The sequence below is a fragment of the Amphimedon queenslandica genome, unplaced genomic scaffold (assembly GCF_000090795.2).
Source record: "Amphimedon queenslandica unplaced genomic scaffold, v1.1 AMPQUscaffold_13519, whole genome shotgun sequence".
Taxonomy (NCBI): Eukaryota; Metazoa; Porifera; class Demospongiae; order Haplosclerida; family Niphatidae; genus Amphimedon; species Amphimedon queenslandica.
In genome coordinates, this window is record NW_003546245.1 from 888,004 (window position 1) to 904,705 (window position 16,702).

At 37.6% G+C, this 16,702-nt stretch overlaps 6 protein-coding genes across 6 annotated transcripts in view; 3 read left to right on the plus strand and 3 right to left on the minus strand.

Annotated features, from left to right (window-relative positions):
- The window catches only part of LOC100632017 (myosin-J heavy chain-like), a 2,339-nt gene extending 441 nt beyond the window's left edge, over positions 1–1,898 (minus strand). Inside the window, exons 1-9 of the mRNA XM_019996344.1 lie at positions 1,839–1,898; positions 1,760–1,792; positions 1,372–1,695; positions 1,014–1,232; positions 819–968; positions 492–659; positions 304–437; positions 131–247; positions 11–68 (exon numbers count right to left, since the gene is read on the minus strand). Coding sequence (XP_019851903.1) covers positions 11–68; positions 131–247; positions 304–437; positions 492–659; positions 819–968; positions 1,014–1,232; positions 1,372–1,695; positions 1,760–1,792; positions 1,839–1,898 — 1,263 coding nt within the window. The remainder of the gene's footprint in view (positions 1–10; positions 69–130; positions 248–303; positions 438–491; positions 660–818; positions 969–1,013; positions 1,233–1,371; positions 1,696–1,759; positions 1,793–1,838) is intronic.
- Positions 1,899–2,631: 733 nt separating this feature from the next.
- On the plus strand, positions 2,632–3,542 carry LOC100637024 (guanosine-3',5'-bis(diphosphate) 3'-pyrophosphohydrolase MESH1-like). The gene is made up of 4 exons (XM_003382745.3): positions 2,632–2,841; positions 2,910–3,053; positions 3,121–3,264; positions 3,314–3,542. Exons 1-4 carry the CDS (start codon positions 2,671–2,673, stop codon positions 3,434–3,436), a joined length of 582 nt encoding a protein of 193 aa, XP_003382793.1. The 5' UTR covers positions 2,632–2,670; the 3' UTR covers positions 3,437–3,542.
- A 46-nt stretch (positions 3,543–3,588) lies between these two features.
- LOC100632142 (probable thiopurine S-methyltransferase) lies at positions 3,589–4,558 on the plus strand. Its single transcript, XM_003382875.2, has 3 exons — positions 3,589–3,779; positions 3,838–4,015; positions 4,064–4,558. Exons 1-3 carry the CDS (start codon positions 3,681–3,683, stop codon positions 4,468–4,470), a joined length of 684 nt encoding a protein of 227 aa, XP_003382923.1. The 5' UTR covers positions 3,589–3,680; the 3' UTR covers positions 4,471–4,558.
- Positions 4,559–4,613: 55 nt separating this feature from the next.
- On the minus strand, positions 4,614–8,225 carry LOC100632269 (coronin-1A-like). Its single transcript, XM_003382876.3, has 9 exons — positions 7,964–8,225; positions 6,589–6,765; positions 6,231–6,488; positions 6,063–6,182; positions 5,851–5,955; positions 5,583–5,789; positions 5,338–5,499; positions 5,112–5,222; positions 4,614–4,967 (listed from the first exon to the last, which is right to left on the minus strand). The coding sequence occupies exons 1-9, from the start codon at positions 8,156–8,158 to the stop codon at positions 4,836–4,838; spliced, it is 1,467 nt and encodes a 488-aa protein (XP_003382924.1). The 5' UTR covers positions 8,159–8,225; the 3' UTR covers positions 4,614–4,835.
- Positions 8,226–8,340: 115 nt separating this feature from the next.
- LOC100637150 (cysteine dioxygenase 1-like) lies at positions 8,341–9,890 on the plus strand. The gene is made up of 4 exons (XM_003382746.3): positions 8,341–8,528; positions 8,579–8,656; positions 9,291–9,448; positions 9,600–9,890. Exons 1-4 carry the CDS (start codon positions 8,368–8,370, stop codon positions 9,770–9,772), a joined length of 570 nt encoding a protein of 189 aa, XP_003382794.1. The 5' UTR covers positions 8,341–8,367; the 3' UTR covers positions 9,773–9,890.
- Positions 9,891–10,156: 266 nt separating this feature from the next.
- LOC105313413 (dixin-like) lies at positions 10,157–16,550 on the minus strand. Its single transcript, XM_019998138.1, has 14 exons — positions 16,302–16,550; positions 15,503–15,632; positions 15,297–15,422; positions 14,597–14,898; positions 13,879–14,143; positions 13,483–13,712; positions 13,183–13,347; positions 12,822–12,986; positions 11,924–12,283; positions 11,793–11,870; positions 11,058–11,221; positions 10,578–10,637; positions 10,447–10,495; positions 10,157–10,362 (listed from the first exon to the last, which is right to left on the minus strand). Exons 1-14 carry the CDS (start codon positions 16,416–16,418, stop codon positions 10,282–10,284), a joined length of 2,292 nt encoding a protein of 763 aa, XP_019853697.1. The 5' UTR covers positions 16,419–16,550; the 3' UTR covers positions 10,157–10,281.
- Between the last annotated feature and the right edge of the window lie 152 nt (positions 16,551–16,702).

Consider the following 16,702-nt stretch of genomic DNA (forward strand, 5'->3'; position numbering starts at 1 on the left):
CACGACTAGCCTGAACAAATTGCTGTTGTGTTGTGGATAGACTGGACTTGAGAGTACCTATCTCTTTCCTAAAATAATAATTATAATTCCAATTACACATCTCCTTGATCATTCCTCTCTCACTCTGTACCTTAATTTCTCTAAATCAACAAAATGGATGTGTTCAATTTTCGACTTTTCATTTGAAAACTCCTCCTTTAGTCTTCTGGAAGAATCTTCATGTAGCTTGAGGCAAGCTTGGCGGCACCTGCAAAAAATCAAGTTGGAGATTTGCTGCTAGAACTAATAATAAAATTCACTCACTGTTCTAAGCTCGTTTTTAGCTTAGCCTCTGATACTGCTTGCTGGCAGTCAAGCTGCTCCTCAAGCCTGTTAATATGACTACGATAGTCTTTACAAGCCTTTTCATTTTCTGCCTTGGTATTGTCTAAAACTAACTGAAAATCAAGCAATAATCTTTTATGCATAACAATCCTGGTTGCCTTGCATACCTGCAGTTGTTGCACAGATTCTTCAGCCTGCATAACTCTCTCTTGCTGAAAGAGAAGCTGTGTTGTCAAATCCTCCACTTGTGCTATCAACTCCCTTCTCTCCTTTTCCAATTGACTAGAGTGTCCATTAGCATCAGTGACATGTTCCTTCTCAACTAGACTACCATTCTGTGTAATAAGGATGTACCATAAAACTAGTCACTATTAAGGTGAGCAAGGCTAGTAACTAACAGAAGATGTAGATTCCTCTTTGCTTATTGAATTTTTGACATTAATTGGTGCTGCCTGCATACAAAGAGATGAATCATTAAAAACATGTACATGTACTTCAGGTATTGGCGAAGATGATGTGGTTCCTGAATTATGGGACGCTAAATTTGACAACTCTATTTCGTGCTGTTTCCTCAACTCTTCAAAAGCCGCTTCATAGCTCAAACGCAGTCGCTGTATTGAATCTGTCTGGCTTAACTCTGTCACCTACAAATATACCAATGATATGAAACAAAAAATACTAAAACTAACTTGTAATGATAGTGACTGGATTGTTTTCTGAGCAGAATCAAGCTGAAGTAAGAGCTCATCTTTTTCTTTCTGCATCTGCTCCATCTTCTGCGACAAGTCTTTGTTTTCTATTACTTTCTTGTTTAATTCATCACCCACGTGTCTCTGGCTCTCAAGTTCCTCCATTAGTGCCAATTTATCAGCCTCTAACTGTCTATTCAAGTGCCGCAGTGTACCCAACTATAAATAAACAACACTGATCATGCATGCACACCATAATGCATCATGGTGTTAATTAATAGGGATTGGGTCTTAATTTTTTTCTGTAATTATGCATATAAGCAAGTATTTACAATGTAGAGGTAAGTAATAATAATACCTTTTTCTCAGTCTCTTCCTGAAATGCATTAATCTGTTCTTCCATTTGCTTCATTTGATTACATTTACTATAATAAAGTGTCTCTAGCTGTGATCTTCCCAAGTGATTGTAATGTGTGCCTGTCACTCCATTAAAGGTATCGTCTCCCTCAGTGTATGCTTGACTGGTTCCGTTAAAGACGTCTACTGGGAGTACAGACTGATATCCTAAAGCAGTAGCGTTGCTTTGAGGAGGGGGAGGAGGAGAATAAAATGAGGAGTCTTCTTCTTCCTCGCTGTCTTCTAACAAATCGTCACATAGCTCTTGATTGAAAAGCTCCTTTAGCTTAAAAATATTATACACACATAATTATGGCTCTCAATTAAAAGATAATTTAAGATTATCATACCTCTGCTTTAGCAATTGCTTCATCTTCAGACTCCTTTTAAAAAAGAATAAAAGGTAAATATAAATGAGATAGTACTAACCCCACCAGACTGGATTTCAAGGACAAGTTTATCATTATCAAAGACCATGCTACCTTCCATGGCACCTTTTCTTTCCCTGTTGCCTAGCACAAAAATTAGCCACACCCCTAGCAATTTTTATTACGCAATGTTACGTCACAAACTGAAACTTCAAACTTGTATGTCTTTTATCTTTATGAACTTAAAGGAGCAGAGAGAGAGAAAGAAATAATAGTGCTCAGTGAATAAAGCTTGCATAACAAATATAAATCAATTAATAGATATAATGACACAACGAAAAGAAGTCAAACAAGATCTCATTTAGCATTGATCCATTCTTTCACTTTCGAAACAGTCTTTTTACTGAAAGAGTCCAACTTCCCTTGAGACGACTGCCCGGAGAGGAAGAGAAAGGAGGCAGAGACACAACGATTCCATCCTTGATAGAAAGAGTGTCTAACAGAACTTAATGTCTGGGACTCGTGAGTGCTTGAGAGAACAGATGACATATATTGCTTTACCTCCTACAATAATAGCAACTTTAAATCTAGGTCTAGTTCATTGTGATTAATTATGATTCTGCTTACAGGAAGTTTAAGATCAAATTGGTTTTCAAGTTGCTTCTTAGATTTTAGATAAGGAACTTCTACTTCGCTCCCATCATTCCAGACTCCTGCTTTAACGCTGGAATAGCCAGCACCACCTGCAACAAAAAGACGTACCAAAGACCCCAACGCCGCCATTTTATCATAGATAATAGAGTAAATGAATTAATAATCATTTAATTCATTTAATATCTATGATTTTATTGATAATAAACGTTAGCCACGCCCAAAACAGGGTCACGCCCAAAATGGCGGATTATCCTTTAGGGCAGCTTCTTGAAGCAATCAACTTTGCTGCTATTAAACACTCAAAGCAACGAAGGAAAGACGAAGACAAGACTCCATACATTAATCATCCCATTGGAGTTGCCTACTCGCTCTGGAAGGAAGGAGGAGTCACTGACTTGGCTACACTTCAGGTAAAATTCAAATTTGAGGTTTACCATTATACCACTGCACGTAAAAATTATGACATTAATAATTGCAGGGAGCTATACTCCACGATACAGTTGAAGACACTGACACTACACTGGATGAGATAGAGGAGAAGTTTGGACCTGAAGTGCGATCTATTGTTGATGAGGTCTCAGACGACAAATCCTTACCAAAAGCTGAGAGAAAACGTCTACAGGTAGATATATATATATATATATATGAGCAATGTTAATTCCTTTATTTCACATGCACACATATCACAGGTCATCAATGCACCGCGGAAGAGCAAGCAAGCCAAACTTATAAAACTTGCGGACAAGTTATATAATTTACGTGATCTGTCCCGAGCTACTCCCCAGGGCTGGACTGAGAGCCGTGTTCAAGAATATTACCAATGGGGGGCCCAAGTAAGAGACAGTGTATAGTAGAATATAATGGACTCTCGCTCTGTGTTAGGTAATACGTGGTATATTGGGTACTAACAAGGACCTGGAAGACGCCATTGAAGAGGTACTGAGGAAGCAAAAGTTGTCCCTCTATTCTGACCCACCTGAAGTTGAAGCAGACAATTCTGACTAAATACATATTATAGATCTATTCTCTTTTTTATTAATTTTTAACAAGTGTGAGTAGCATTCGTAGCATTAGCTATAGATCTATTATAGTTGATTATATACCAGTAAAATGAATTATACTGCTGCTGTAGCTGTACTGTGGGTGTTTTCGCTCCTCCCATATCTTCTCAGCAATTTGCAACTTTTGCAAGTAAAAGTGGTCTCGACAGTTGTCAGTAGTGAGCTCCTTTGGCCTTTGCAGCATCAAAATGACTACTGAAGCCTATGCTGACACAGAGTATTGGGAAAAAAGGTGGGAAGAAGGGAGAACTAGATGGCACAGGGACTATGTTGAAAATATCCTGAAGGTATTTTATGGCAGTATAATAAAGTGTCTAAACTTATATATATCATCATGACATGTAGAATCATTGTGATTTCCTAACAGCTGGTGGAGGTAAATGCTCTATTTTTGTGCCTCTCTGTGGCAAGACTCTAGACATGAAGTGGTTAGCCGAGGAAGGACACACAGTAGTAGGTGTTGATATCGTCGACTTATCTGCTCAGCAATTCTTCACTGAAAATGATATCCCGTTTAAAAAACGTAAGCATATCTCTTGTCAAGCAAAAAAATTAACCAATCTCTTTTTAGATAGCATAGAAGACTTCTCTGTTTATGAAGCCACAGATGATGCAATCAAAATTAAATTCTTTGTTGGCGATGTCTTCAAGATCTCAGCCGAATGCTTTGATGCTGTTTGGGATTGCAACGCCCTGGTGGCCATTAATCCACAAGACAGAGAAAAATATATACAGAAGATTGATTCTTTGTTGAAGCCTTCTGGGCGCATTCTTCTCACTACTTATGAGTATGATAAGACTCTTCGTAATGCTCATCCATTCTCTATGCCTCCTGGTGACATTGAAGCACTCTTTTCTTCATTTAATGTGCAAACAGCTGAAACAATAGATGAGACAGAACGATTTAAGACTAACTTCAATCTTCCATGGGCAAAAAGACACGTTTTTCATATCACAAGGAAGCAGCAAACTTCTTGAAAAGAGAATTATTATATTACTACAATTTTGCTCACAATTGTAATATTGGTTGTTACTCTTATTGAAAGAAACATTACTGGGTAGCTTAGCAATGAATGTACACGTTAAAATTAAAACAATTTGCTAGTATGAGCTACTTCACATCATGTTTAAGATGGCCATCCTAAATTACAATGAAATACAATACAAAACTAAGAAGTGATGCCGATAGCACATCAGCATGCACCAATTCAATAAAACCTCTAAAAGGTTCCTTGCAGCTATAATAATAACAACAATAATAATAATAATAACAATAATAAAAGTTCACTATGACATTTCAAAACTGATGAAGGTAAGAGGAAGGGAGGAGACTTTCCTCCTCATTATTGAAGAATCTTCTTGATTTGACTCAGAGATTCTTCCTTCTCCCTCAGTTTTGCTCTTAATTCTTTGTTCTCGCTCTCAAGATCATGAACTTTGGAGCGCAATCTTCTGTTCTCTTCGTCAGCTTCGGCCTAAAATAAAAATACTTTAGAGCCCAATTCATTTAAAACTATCCACACACACACAAATACACAATATTTAAAAATAGCAATAGAAATGAGTTGTCCTAGTAATCTTAATAATTAAAAATTATTAGTGTTAATTAATAATCTTACAGTTCCAGTGATGACAGCAGGTGAAGGAGAGGACTCCCTCTCTGGAGTGCGACCACGCCCACTAGAGGTTGAAGAGTGAGATGACTGCTTGCTCAATTTACCAGAGGCACTCTGTCAGATAAAAGGTTGAAGAGTCACACATCATAATAATTATCACAACAAAGATTAAACAACAACAACAACATAATAATACTAATAATAGTAATAATAATAATAACAGGCTTACCACCGAAGCAATTTTCTTTCCAGAAGTCTCACCTCCCAGGCCATCTTTAGTAATAGTGACCAGAACTGGTGGCTTGTTAGTTCCAGACTGCCACTCATCAGCACTCATTGCTGGAGACCCAGCATAACACGGTGGGAATATGTCTTCCTGAAACATCCCAGACTATTAGGAACAGAATATATAGCAATAAAATTATCAAGTGGCAATTAAAATACAACAATAATGCTACACTGCTCTCAGTGTACCTTTCTTGGGACAATCATTTGAATAGGCTCCACCATTCCCTTATTGTGAAGTTTGAAAAAACGCATCACCTCACAGGCCTTGTGATCAAGAAAGCGCTTGGGCATTGAACAAACACCAATCTGTGGTAATGAATGTTGATACATGCTCAATTGCTGTACATATGGGGACTCATCAAGTATCTCGTAGTAACGCATCTGTCCATCACCCTAGAAATGAAATGCATGTATGAACAGTCAGCATGTGTTGTGCACATTTAACATTACACACCTTTCCTATGAAGTAGACCATTTTTGTGTCTTCATCAAAAAAGGAGAATATGGTTCCGCTGCCATTGTCAAGGGTTTCAGTAGCAAGAGAAGAAGAGAGATTCTCCTAAAAGAAAGCAGAGAAACAATGTACAAGTATTCAAAAGATGCCCATCCTGCCAATATCATGATACATAGTAGACATGTACGACATTATTATTGATAATTTAATACCTGTCTATAGATTCCAAACTGTCTCTCATTGCTCCTGCTAAAGCCACAAGTTGCAACAAAATTATAAGTACCGCAAAAGGTAACACGAGTTGGCTTTGCTCCTGCATGACATTGACCTTCCTGTTAATGACAGATACACAATCTATCAATGCTAACAATTTCACTCACACTTATAACGGTTCCTTTCCTTGGATCTATCACTCGGACATTCTTATCTTTACAAGATGAAGCAAGGAGTGAGCCGTTATAATTCCAAGCAATACAATAAATGAGGTCAGGATGCATGTCATCAAGCACAAACATAGGCTCTCCAGTTTCTGTATTCCATATAAAAATAACACCATCTGCTCCGCCTGAAGCTAGGACATTTTCAGCCGTTGGATGCCAAGCAAGAGCTCCAACTTTGCGCTGATGTCCTTCTAAATCCTAAAAGACATTTTTAATGATACTTATTAATGACTATTATCATTATGCTGGTTCTATTTACATATTAACATGTAGCATTAAAAGCAAGCCCTTTACTCACCTTTTTGCATTCATTGATGCTGCTTGTAAGGCCTCCATCCGGTATCTCCCAAATCTTCACCGTACAGTCTTCACTGGCACTGGCAATCTCATTTTCATTGAAAGGATTAAAAGCTAAATCTAAAATTGGACTCTTATGGCCAGAAATCTTTGGATGATTGATGTCCACTCGCCCAGTCTAGCAAAAAAAGATACAAAGTGCTATTAAGCTCAAATTGTCAACATAAATTTTAAATTTCATACTAGCTGGAAAACAAGTTTCAATGTTTAGTGAAAAAAAAATGGCAAGCAAATAACCCGTTTTTAATGACAAAAGCAGCAAAATCATGATTCACAAAGACTCTAACAGGGGTAAAGAAAAAATATCATAGAGGATCCTTGAGGACAATAAACTTATAATCTAGAAGTGGCTAACGGACCAAGAGAGAACATAATTACTTGTACTTATGCATTTCACACATCATACACACCTACAAACCATCAGTGCGAGAATACCACTACCATACACTATTTACACTAATTGACCCGAAACCACACACACTTCCTGGCATGCAATCCATAACTCTGCATGTGTACAAATCACACGGTCAGATATGCATACAAAGTTGACAAAACCAAAAATGCAGTTTGTAGAGGGAATATAAAAACAACAAATATCAAAGGAAATGGAGAAAGGGAGTGGAGACGAAGATAAAAAAACAAAGTTAAGAATTATGTATAATTATAATAAAACATATATGCACACACACACACATTATGTATTTTGTACGTGAATGTATTCCATTCTTTAGCATCATCTGTAGCTAATGTTCATACAAACAAGATGGGAAAACAGGAATTAACTATAAAAACTTGCAGAATTCCCATGACATTAAGGAGGAAATGTAGGAAAAGCTCGTGTTTATATGTAGGGACAACAATGGAAGAGAGGCAATGGACTAAAAGCATCATTAGATCACTTATAATGTTAAAATGCGACCAGCATTCCTTATCAGATGCATGAAAATGTGGGAGGATTTAAACTAATAGTGAATGCCCAAAAAAAGTATAAATTGGTTAAGTATTATCAAAGTAATAAGAGAGACATCAACAGGAAACTGAAAGTACATGTACAAAAGCTTAGAAATAAATTTCGATTGTCCCTTCGTAACATTTCTTGCCCCGATGATGCTGACAGGCAGAAAAGCAGTGAATAGTAAACATTAATTGGTGTTAACAAGGTCTATGAGCCAACAATGAGAGTGGTCAGCCAGAAATGGGGAGTCAAGTGTACATTCCCAAACCAAGCCCTTGGTGTAATAGGTCATCCCACTCAAACACATTACAATAAAACCCATTCCTCGTGTATCACAAGACAAATATTAGTCTCTCCTCACCTGACTAAGAGGCAAAACTGTAAAAGCACCACCTCCCTGGCTCTCGAGCACAACAGCTAAAAACTTCCCATTGACGTCGGACTTGTTGGAGTCCCAAGGGCTCTTGGATATCTTGACGTTATCATAGCAGTTGTCCTTCTTGAACGGTTCCCCCTTGACATGTTTGAATTTTGAGTGACGCTGTTTGAAAGCCATTATCCCTTTATTTTTGCCTGCAAAAAAGAAGACCCAATCGATCGCCTGGTGATATCCTTATAAGGGCAAAACTTATTGCGCATGCGCAGTTCAAGCTAGATAGTTAAATATGTAACATGACGAATTTTACGTCATTGAACTGTGACCGCCCGGTCACGCCCTAATTCAGGCTTATTGTCTCACGTGATCATTGTTTACTAAAAAGGACAATGTCTGATAGTGGTAATTCTCTGTCTTGGAGGTCTTTGTTGGACGAGATACGCTCCCAATGTAGAGAAGACGTCATAGCTGATGATATGATCAAGCTCCTCAATTCTTACACCTCCAATGAAGAAAACTGGAGGGATTATGCCGTATTTGACCCACATAAGTGAGAATGATACAAAATTATTGCAATTATTATAATGGTATGTATAATAGGTACACTCGTAATCTGGTTGATACTGGAAATGACAGATATAATCTTATTTTGATATGCTGGGGTGAAGGACAGGGAAGGTACAAAGAGAGAGGGAGGGAGGGAAAGAGAGGAAGAGACTGATCATTTTCTTGATTCATTCTCTCATGTTCACATACAATGGTTCATTCTTTCTATTTTGTTTTTCATTATTTACGTCATCATGAATATATGCTAAGTAGCTGCTAAGTGAGCTAAAAAACAAAACACACTTCATAAGCTGAGAAGCACTGCATGGCTTTTGGAGTAACTTTAAAAATTCATAAAAAATCCAATTTTGATCAGAATCAGCTCAAATTTTCTACACAATATAAGTACATGTATGTGTATCAGAAAAAGTTATAAAAATGGCGAATTTTTCACTCGCCATTTTTGGTGAAATTTGGTCCGAGACCCTGTACTATAGTACAGGGTCTTTGGCTCGATTTTTGAGCAACTTTAAAAATTCATAAAAAATCTAAACTTGATCGGAACCAGCTCAAACTTTCTACACAACATAAGGACATATATATGCATCAGGAAAAATTATAAAAATGGCAAATTCTCTCCTTGCAATTTTTCACAAAATTTGGCCCAAGACCATGTACTATAGTACAGGGACTTTGGCCCGATTTTTGAGCAACTTAAAAAATTCATTAAAAAATTCTAAATCAGATTATTTTATTATTATTACAGCTGTATACATGATCATTCTGGCTCTCAGTGTGTAATGAAGATAATGAGTGGGAAACTTAGAGAGACTCTCTTTCAAATGCCTAAGAGAGAGGGACAGTCTGAAATGACAGTTAAAGAATATCGTGACTACGCTAAGGATGAGGTTGCTCACATTAATGGTAAAAAAAAACAAAATTTTACATATTTATTGTAATTATTTTACACGTACATAATATATATATTTATCATTATTGAGTATCTTTTATTACCATTCTCACCTTATGCCTTTTTCCTTATCCCCCCATTTATTCCCTTTTTTCTCCCCTATAGATGATATTGGTCTCCATCGTGTTGAAAACCCAAGCCATGCTGACACTGCTGTCTCTCTCCATCTTTACTTTCCTCCCATTAAAGTTTGCCGAAGCTTTAACCAGCAGACTGGTGAATCTCGTCAATGCCAGCCAACATTTTATAGTCAATTCGGTCAACAGAAATCTCAATAAGACTGTTACATTTATAATGCAAGAAATAACTCATTAACTGCTATTAATAATCACTATTAATAATTATGTATTATGTGCCAAAATTTATGTGATTTTCAAAATAGAATTAAAATTAAAAGCTCTTTATTGAACTTGTTTAATTTTTTATTGCGTCAATATTTTGGCTGACTCTAAAATACTGTTTTCTCCACTTGTTAATAATTCAATATGGAACAAGAATTGAGGGAGAGGTAGGATCAAATTACAATTACAATTGTGCAATTGTTAAAAGAAACCACAGCATGTTATTAGTGTATGCAATACTACCAATATAATTGAGAATTTTTATGATTTTTTTAAAAATGTACATTTTCATGCATTGAGAGAAAATGAAAAAAGAACAAAACAAAAAAAATTAAAATAATGTTGACGTACTAAAATACAATAAGATTGATGCCATTATAATGATGATAATTATAATTAATATTAATTCATTATTATTAATAGTATATGCATTGTCACAATGATGATTATCTGTGGTGTGCCTTTTCGCTAACCCAGACCATTATTTTGCCATTCCAGTCAGGCAGCAGCTGGTCCTCAGAAACAATCTGAAATAGAAAGAGCAAAGAAAGAAGGAGGGGAAGAGAGAGAGAGGAAGGATCAAGTTACAGCTATTACATAACTATGCTTACTTCTTCTCTTACTACCCCACAATCAGGATCCTGTGTCTTGAAATAAAATCTACAAAGAGACAGAAAAGGGAGAGGTGGTTCAGGTCAAAGCTAAAGGAGGAGGATGTGGGGAGAGAAGGGAAAAGTCTAACCTGTACGAGCCTTGTCGATCAAAAACAGCTTTGAAGTCTTTTAAACGAACCTCATTTGATCTGCCAAGCAATTATCACATAATAATAAAGTTTGAATAACATGCAGTAAAATTGTTTACCCATGGTGTTAAAAAATATTACGACCACAAAAGCCTAATTTATTTTTTAAATATTTATTTAACCAAAAAATTCTTTCCTAGCCATTTTTGACAAAATTTGGCAGAGGACCTTGTACAATCTAGGATCTAATTTTGGAGCAACTTTAAAAATTCATTAAAAAATATTTTGATCGGAATCAACTCAGACTTTCTACACAACATAAGAACATGTAAATGCATCAGAAAAAATTTATAAAAATTGAGAATTCTCATTTAGTCATTCTTGGCAAAGTTTGGCCTAAACCTGATTTTGTAGCAAATTTTAAAAATCACAAAAATCAAGTTTTGATTGGAACCGCCCAAGTCTGCTAGGTATACTCACTTTCTGGGAACTGTAGTTACATATGGGGTTTCTGTCTTGTCTCCAGTCATGTAATAGAATACTTTAGTCCAGTCATTGGAAGGATTAGCAATAGTGTGATAGACAGCTGTCTCCTCCTTGCTGGCTTTGTGTCTACGTCTCTTTTCTTCTCTTCTCTCTTCATGCTGTGGAGATGAAGAAGAAAAAAAGAGAGAGAGGGAGAGAAAGAGGGGGGAGAAAGAGAGGGTGAGAGAGGAAGCAAAAGTAAAAGAGGAGGAGGAGAGAAAGCAAAATACCACTAAGCTTTGATCAGTTACATACAATTGTGCATGCATATTTCTGCAAATAATCTGTAAAGGACACACACGTAAGTGAATGACATTTCTAAGCATCAACAAATCAACACATGTTAAAATAACAAGCACATGGCATGCAAAATCCTGAGGATGAGCAGCTTAGCATGCGTGAATTTTGTGAGTGAACAAGAATTTAGTAGTTTATGTTTAATAAAAATGAACCATGCAGTGACCTCTGATACCTATTAACAGTTAAAATAAATAAACATTACACTCTATGATTAATGACAAAAGTATATGCTCACTCAACAAATCATTGCCACAGTGTAACATTGAATACATACAATATAAAGTACTGATATTTGTAGCTGTGCAAAGGAACTGATTTGACAAGCAAGCATATTGAAATATTGAAGCAAGTTGTATTTAAAAATGTAAAATTGTGTAATATTCAACTCACATAGCGTCTTGGCCTTCTACTAGGTGAGAAACTTCTAGAGTCAGTGCTATTTAATTTCGCATACAATTCCGATATACTCTAAAATACAATGGAATAATTATAATCAACACTAAAATTTTATATCTAATCACCTTCTCTAAGTTGTCCAGTAGTCCTAGTTGCTGTTGGTCTAAGGATCCTTTGAGTATCTCTAGTTTACGTCGAATAGAGTCGGTCTCATCAGTTATAAGACTTGTGTCGAATCTCTTTCCTCCTCCTCCTCCTCCTTCCTCGAGTCTTTCTTCAAGGGTTGTTATCCGCTTGTCTCTGCTGCTCAATTTAATGTGAAGACTCTCCTCGTTGCTGGCTAGTCTCAACAACTCTCCCTTTGCTCTGTCCAGCTCTTCTCTTAGCTCTAGCTCTATCGATTCGTGTTGTCGGATCTTTTCTCTCATGTCTGTGACTTCACGGTCTTTACCCTCGAGGCTCGCCTTTAGTAGACTTACTTCACCCTATTTCAGAAACAAGCACATAATAACAAGATAAAAATGAAAGGATGGTTTTTGGTTGGCTTTAACGTTTACCAGAAGTCCATGGGCTCATGGTTTTTACAAGTTCTACAATAAATGCAATCAAAAGTGGACACTTATTATTAGTATAGGGTGTGTATGTAAATGCATTATCCATGGGTTTGTGTGGTAGGTAGCATACAGCCAATTCAGCAAGTGTAAGGTACAACTTAAAAGGCTGCAAATATTCTTTTGATCCATGTTTGGTACTAATAGTGACTAACTGAAAATGAATATCGAATTGCAGGAGAATGCCAATGGGATTTCCTCCTACGCTGCCCCCATTACTGGGAATGCCAGGCAGACGGAGGGAGGGGGCATGTGTGGTTACGTATCAAAGCTTCTTCCGGTGTTATTGGTATTACAAGACCCAACGCTAAACATTAAAACTGAAGCCGGCTTTTAAAGTACCGATAACGTGACACATCAAAGCGAGTGGGGTTTATTTTGCTTTCTTTTCTTATCCTCAGCGGGGCATTACCTCTAACACTTTGGCTGTTTTCTCTTTGTGGTGAAGTTGAGTCTGTAAATCGACTCTCTCCGTGTCATTCCGATACTCTTTACGATAGATCTCGCTCTTCATACTCGTTATAAACTGGTTCCTCTCCATCACCATGTTCCTTAATGTATCACATTCACTATCGACCTGTGCAGTTATAAGAGAATATAATTATCATGATTAATACTTCATCAGTTCGTCCACATAATAGCATGCATTATGAAGTGTCTCTCATATTATTAACACTTCACTTATTAATTGCTGTCTATACCAAATGTGTTGTACTATTATACATGTGACATGTGGTGAGAATTTATATACCATCGATAATTATATGATGTACCTTCTTTGACTGTTCTTCTAGATTTTTAAGCTTCTCGCAGAGCTCCTCTATCTCCCTGTCCTTCTCACTGATCTGTATGTTAGCTAGTTCCAGTGGTAGCTTCACATTCAGCTCAGAAGCCTCTTGATCAGCATCGCTCACTCCTCCATTAATATTATCAAGTAGCTATATAAAACGTAAAGCAGATCGAAGCGTATTTAATAAATTAAAATTTCAATTGCTACAAATAATATTATAATCACGCAGCATGACTCATCATTAAGCAACAATTAGCAACATCATGCGTACTAATTGACTTACCACACCGTGTAATTTCAGCAGCTCCGTCTTGAACTCGCTCAACTGGTTTACGATCCCACCAATCTCGTTTTGAAACTCAGCCGATAAGACAACTTCTTCAGAAGGCTCTGTCTTAGATTGCTTAGGATCTCTGTTCTCTCTGTTCTCTTCATTACGAATTGGAGGAGGAGGGAGAGGAGGAGGAGGATCATTAGGGAGAGGCAACAAAACAGGCGGCTTGTGATTTTGAACTAAACAATACAGAGATTACCAGTAGTGAGCCATTAAAAATAAAAAATGCTCTTCTATTAAAAATTATATGTTTCCTACATACATAAAGTATATTGAATAGGCATATAGCTGGTATAACATTAATGATATCAGGGGCCCGAATTCATGGATGCATGGTTAACTTACTGCTAGTATTAGTCATAGTGCGATTAGGTCTTGGCACCAATACTCTGTTTCTCGGTACAAATCTGGTAATGTGCTGCGTGACGTGCTGTGGGAGAGAGTCAATGGGAGTTGAGTATATTCCATCAGGAGGAGCCTGAGTTGGCTGAGAGAGAGAGTAGCTGCTTGTCGGTGGGTGAGGGCCTAGTCCTTGAGACTGAGAGAGAGCGACAGGTTGAGACGGATGAAAAGGCTGGGGGGTATTGTAACTCTGTGAGAGGGCCCCACCCTGTAAACAAACATTTATAATCATGTAATAGGGACATAGTAGAGTAGTAGTCAGTTAATTGAAATGTCAGTCATAATAAATAATGATCATTTCTGGCCTATTGCCTCAAAGCAATGAAACCGTTACATGTATAATAGTATAGGTGTATGTATATGTGCGTGTGTATTTAATAATGTCAGGATGTATTCTAATTTGATAGGAGGAAAGCTAGTTAAGAAAACAATTACTGTATCACCTAGCTACTAATACAGTTCTCTCTCCCCCCACTCTCTCTCTCTGGACAATTAGACCATGTAATAGGATATACTAATAATAAACTACACACAGACAAGCCATACACACATACTAAACCACTCTACCATACAAAATACAATAATTAAGAAGAACAGAGTGTAACCAACAATTAAGAGAGAAAGAGAGAAAAAGAGAGAGAGAGAGAGAGGGTAGGTCTACCTGTTGAGGGAGTGTATTAATCCCTGCCACTCCTCCTCCTCCTCCTCCAGTCATAAATGTACTCGTTAAAGGAGAGGTTGCTCTCGGCGAATGATGAATATCTGTTGGATGAATAGTCTGAGGACTCACATAATGAGGATGATCCTGAGTATAACCCGGCCCTCCTCCTCCTCCTCCTCCTCCACTCACTAGCTGTGGAGGAGCCCCTGTCTTTGGTACAGGGCGGACCGATCGAGGATTATACTTTTCGGCAATGGCGAGGATAACACGCATGACACCTTTCATGCTTCCATCTATAATATCTAAATAAAAATGGAGTAGTAAACAGAGCTAGGTCCTAATTGCTCATTATATACTATGTGCTACATGATTGGTTGTACCACTGCATGCAGCTGGGGAAGTTCAGTATGATATCACAGATTGTAATTATATTCTATGGGTAGTAGTGTCGAGTGTTGACACCAATGGTCAATGAGATGTTCATAAATTGGTTATATAGTGGTGGCTAGAAGTGTATCATATATACCTGGAGTTTACCGATATATAGGGCACACGCCACAAACACCCACACACATCAACACACACACACACACGGGTCTCTTTGATGATACCGGCTGTTAGTTTTATCGTTTGAGAGTGTGTGCGTTTGAGGTAATGGCTCCTCTGTCTGTGTGTACCTTTAAACGGATGTATACTTTACCTTTCGTCGAATCTGTCCCAAGGTTGGCCCCGTCGCTATTAAGAAAAGCAATCGCTTTTTCTATGTTGCTACGTCGAGCGGAGGCAGAGAGAGGGTTACGGTCCACAAACGGGATCTCGGAATTTGCTGTAAAAGAAAGATTACAGTAACATTACATATATATATATAATACTAAAGAAAAATGAAGGAAGGGAATCATGACAGACCTGCAATTTCGACCAAGTTGATTAGTGTTATGCCATCCTGCATTCCACTACGTAAGTCAGTTATGAGGTTTGCCCGAGGTCGCTTTCTGAGATAATTATTCACCCAAGCAATGTAATCTTGAACTTGCTTCTGTGAGCCATACAAGAGAAAGAGAGAGAAAGATAGAGAAAAGAGATAAGAAAGAGTATTAATATTGGTAAAATGATATACTATTATTGATTGCATTCGACGAAAGGATTGCGATATAGTTTACAAGGAAACTTGGTAAACCGATATAGAATGACTGCCCAATAGGGCAGCAAAGGAAAATAGTTGCATACTTGTCAATTATGCTAGTTTGGCATATAATTATTATTAATTATGATTACTAGAGGGTTAGCATTTTAAAAGACACCACCAAAAGGAATCATGTGTACCAGTGAAGGACAGTGAGAGAGAGGAATATCAGTAATACATGATATGAGCATTCTCTGTTTGTAGGAGAAGAGGGCATAAGCCCGCTACTATCATTAACAATAATGTGGAGGATTGATCAGTTCATTGTATATGGAGATGGGCAATTATGAGAAACCCACACCATACTGCACACATGTAATTAAAGAGTTACAACATTGGAATGGAAAAGATTGGGACTACAGCAATGAGAGTGAGTCAATATTTTTGTGTACAAATGGCAGGTATCAAATACAAGCCCCTGAGCAATCTGCTCCTTTCAAAAGATATCTTTTCTAATGCATCATAAGAAAGAGGACGTTGCTTCACCACCAAGAGGACCTGTATAGTACTGATCTAGCTTACCTTTTTCTCTACTTCATCCACTTTTGGCTTGCGCTTAGCAAACTGGGGAAAGCGGCTCTTTTTCGTGTGCCCACCCTCCTCCGGGCCAGCCTGAGACTCTGATTTCTCTGTAGGCATTGCAAAGAAGGATAGGAGAGCTCTAGTGTAGCCAGTTATGAGAGAAGTCCTCTTTGTGAGTGGGGTAGCCTCTTCTATCTCCGCTATGATAATCAATGCGGTCGAGGTGCCAAAGATCTCGCAATGAGCTGCGAGTTAATTAATGGGAGTGGTCGCAAGAAGGCGCGGCAAGATCCGGAAATTTAATAATGTTAGTAGGGAGTAGTACATAGTGGGTCCTTCCTGATTTTTGCTGCTTGGTTTTAAATCTATTCAAACCATGTCTATAGTTGCTTTTTTCTTGA

Coding starts and splice junctions, on each gene's coding strand:
- LOC100637024 (XM_003382745.3), top strand. CDS start 2,671: ATGGCGGATTATCCTTTAGGGCAGCTTCTTGAAGCAATCAACTTTGCT. Junction 2,842..2,909: donor CTGACTTGGCTACACTTCAG/GTAAAATTCAAA, acceptor TAATAATTGCAG/GGAGCTATACTCCACGATAC. Junction 3,265..3,313: donor ATTACCAATGGGGGGCCCAA/GTAAGAGACAGT, acceptor GCTCTGTGTTAG/GTAATACGTGGTATATTGGG.
- LOC100632142 (XM_003382875.2), top strand. CDS start 3,681: ATGACTACTGAAGCCTATGCTGACACAGAGTATTGGGAAAAAAGGTGG. Junction 3,780..3,837: donor ATGTTGAAAATATCCTGAAG/GTATTTTATGGC, acceptor CATGACATGTAG/AATCATTGTGATTTCCTAAC. Junction 4,016..4,063: donor TGATATCCCGTTTAAAAAAC/GTAAGCATATCT, acceptor ATCTCTTTTTAG/ATAGCATAGAAGACTTCTCT.
- LOC100632269 (XM_003382876.3), bottom strand. CDS start 8,158: ATGGCTTTCAAACAGCGTCACTCAAAATTCAAACATGTCAAGGGGGAA. Junction 5,956..6,062: donor AGTTTGGAATCTATAGACAG/GTATTAAATTAT, acceptor GCTTTCTTTTAG/GAGAATCTCTCTTCTTCTCT. Junction 4,968..5,111: donor CTGCTGTCATCACTGGAACT/GTAAGATTATTA, acceptor TTTTTATTTTAG/GCCGAAGCTGACGAAGAGAA.
- LOC100637150 (XM_003382746.3), top strand. CDS start 8,368: ATGTCTGATAGTGGTAATTCTCTGTCTTGGAGGTCTTTGTTGGACGAG. Junction 8,657..9,290: donor TGGGGTGAAGGACAGGGAAG/GTACAAAGAGAG, acceptor TTATTATTACAG/CTGTATACATGATCATTCTG. Junction 9,449..9,599: donor TGAGGTTGCTCACATTAATG/GTAAAAAAAAAC, acceptor TCTCCCCTATAG/ATGATATTGGTCTCCATCGT.
- LOC105313413 (XM_019998138.1), bottom strand. CDS start 16,418: ATGCCTACAGAGAAATCAGAGTCTCAGGCTGGCCCGGAGGAGGGTGGG. Junction 12,987..13,182: donor TAGAAGAACAGTCAAAGAAG/GTACATCATATA, acceptor ATAACTGCACAG/GTCGATAGTGAATGTGATAC. Junction 10,363..10,446: donor GTGGGGTAGTAAGAGAAGAA/GTAAGCATAGTT, acceptor TTTCTATTTCAG/ATTGTTTCTGAGGACCAGCT.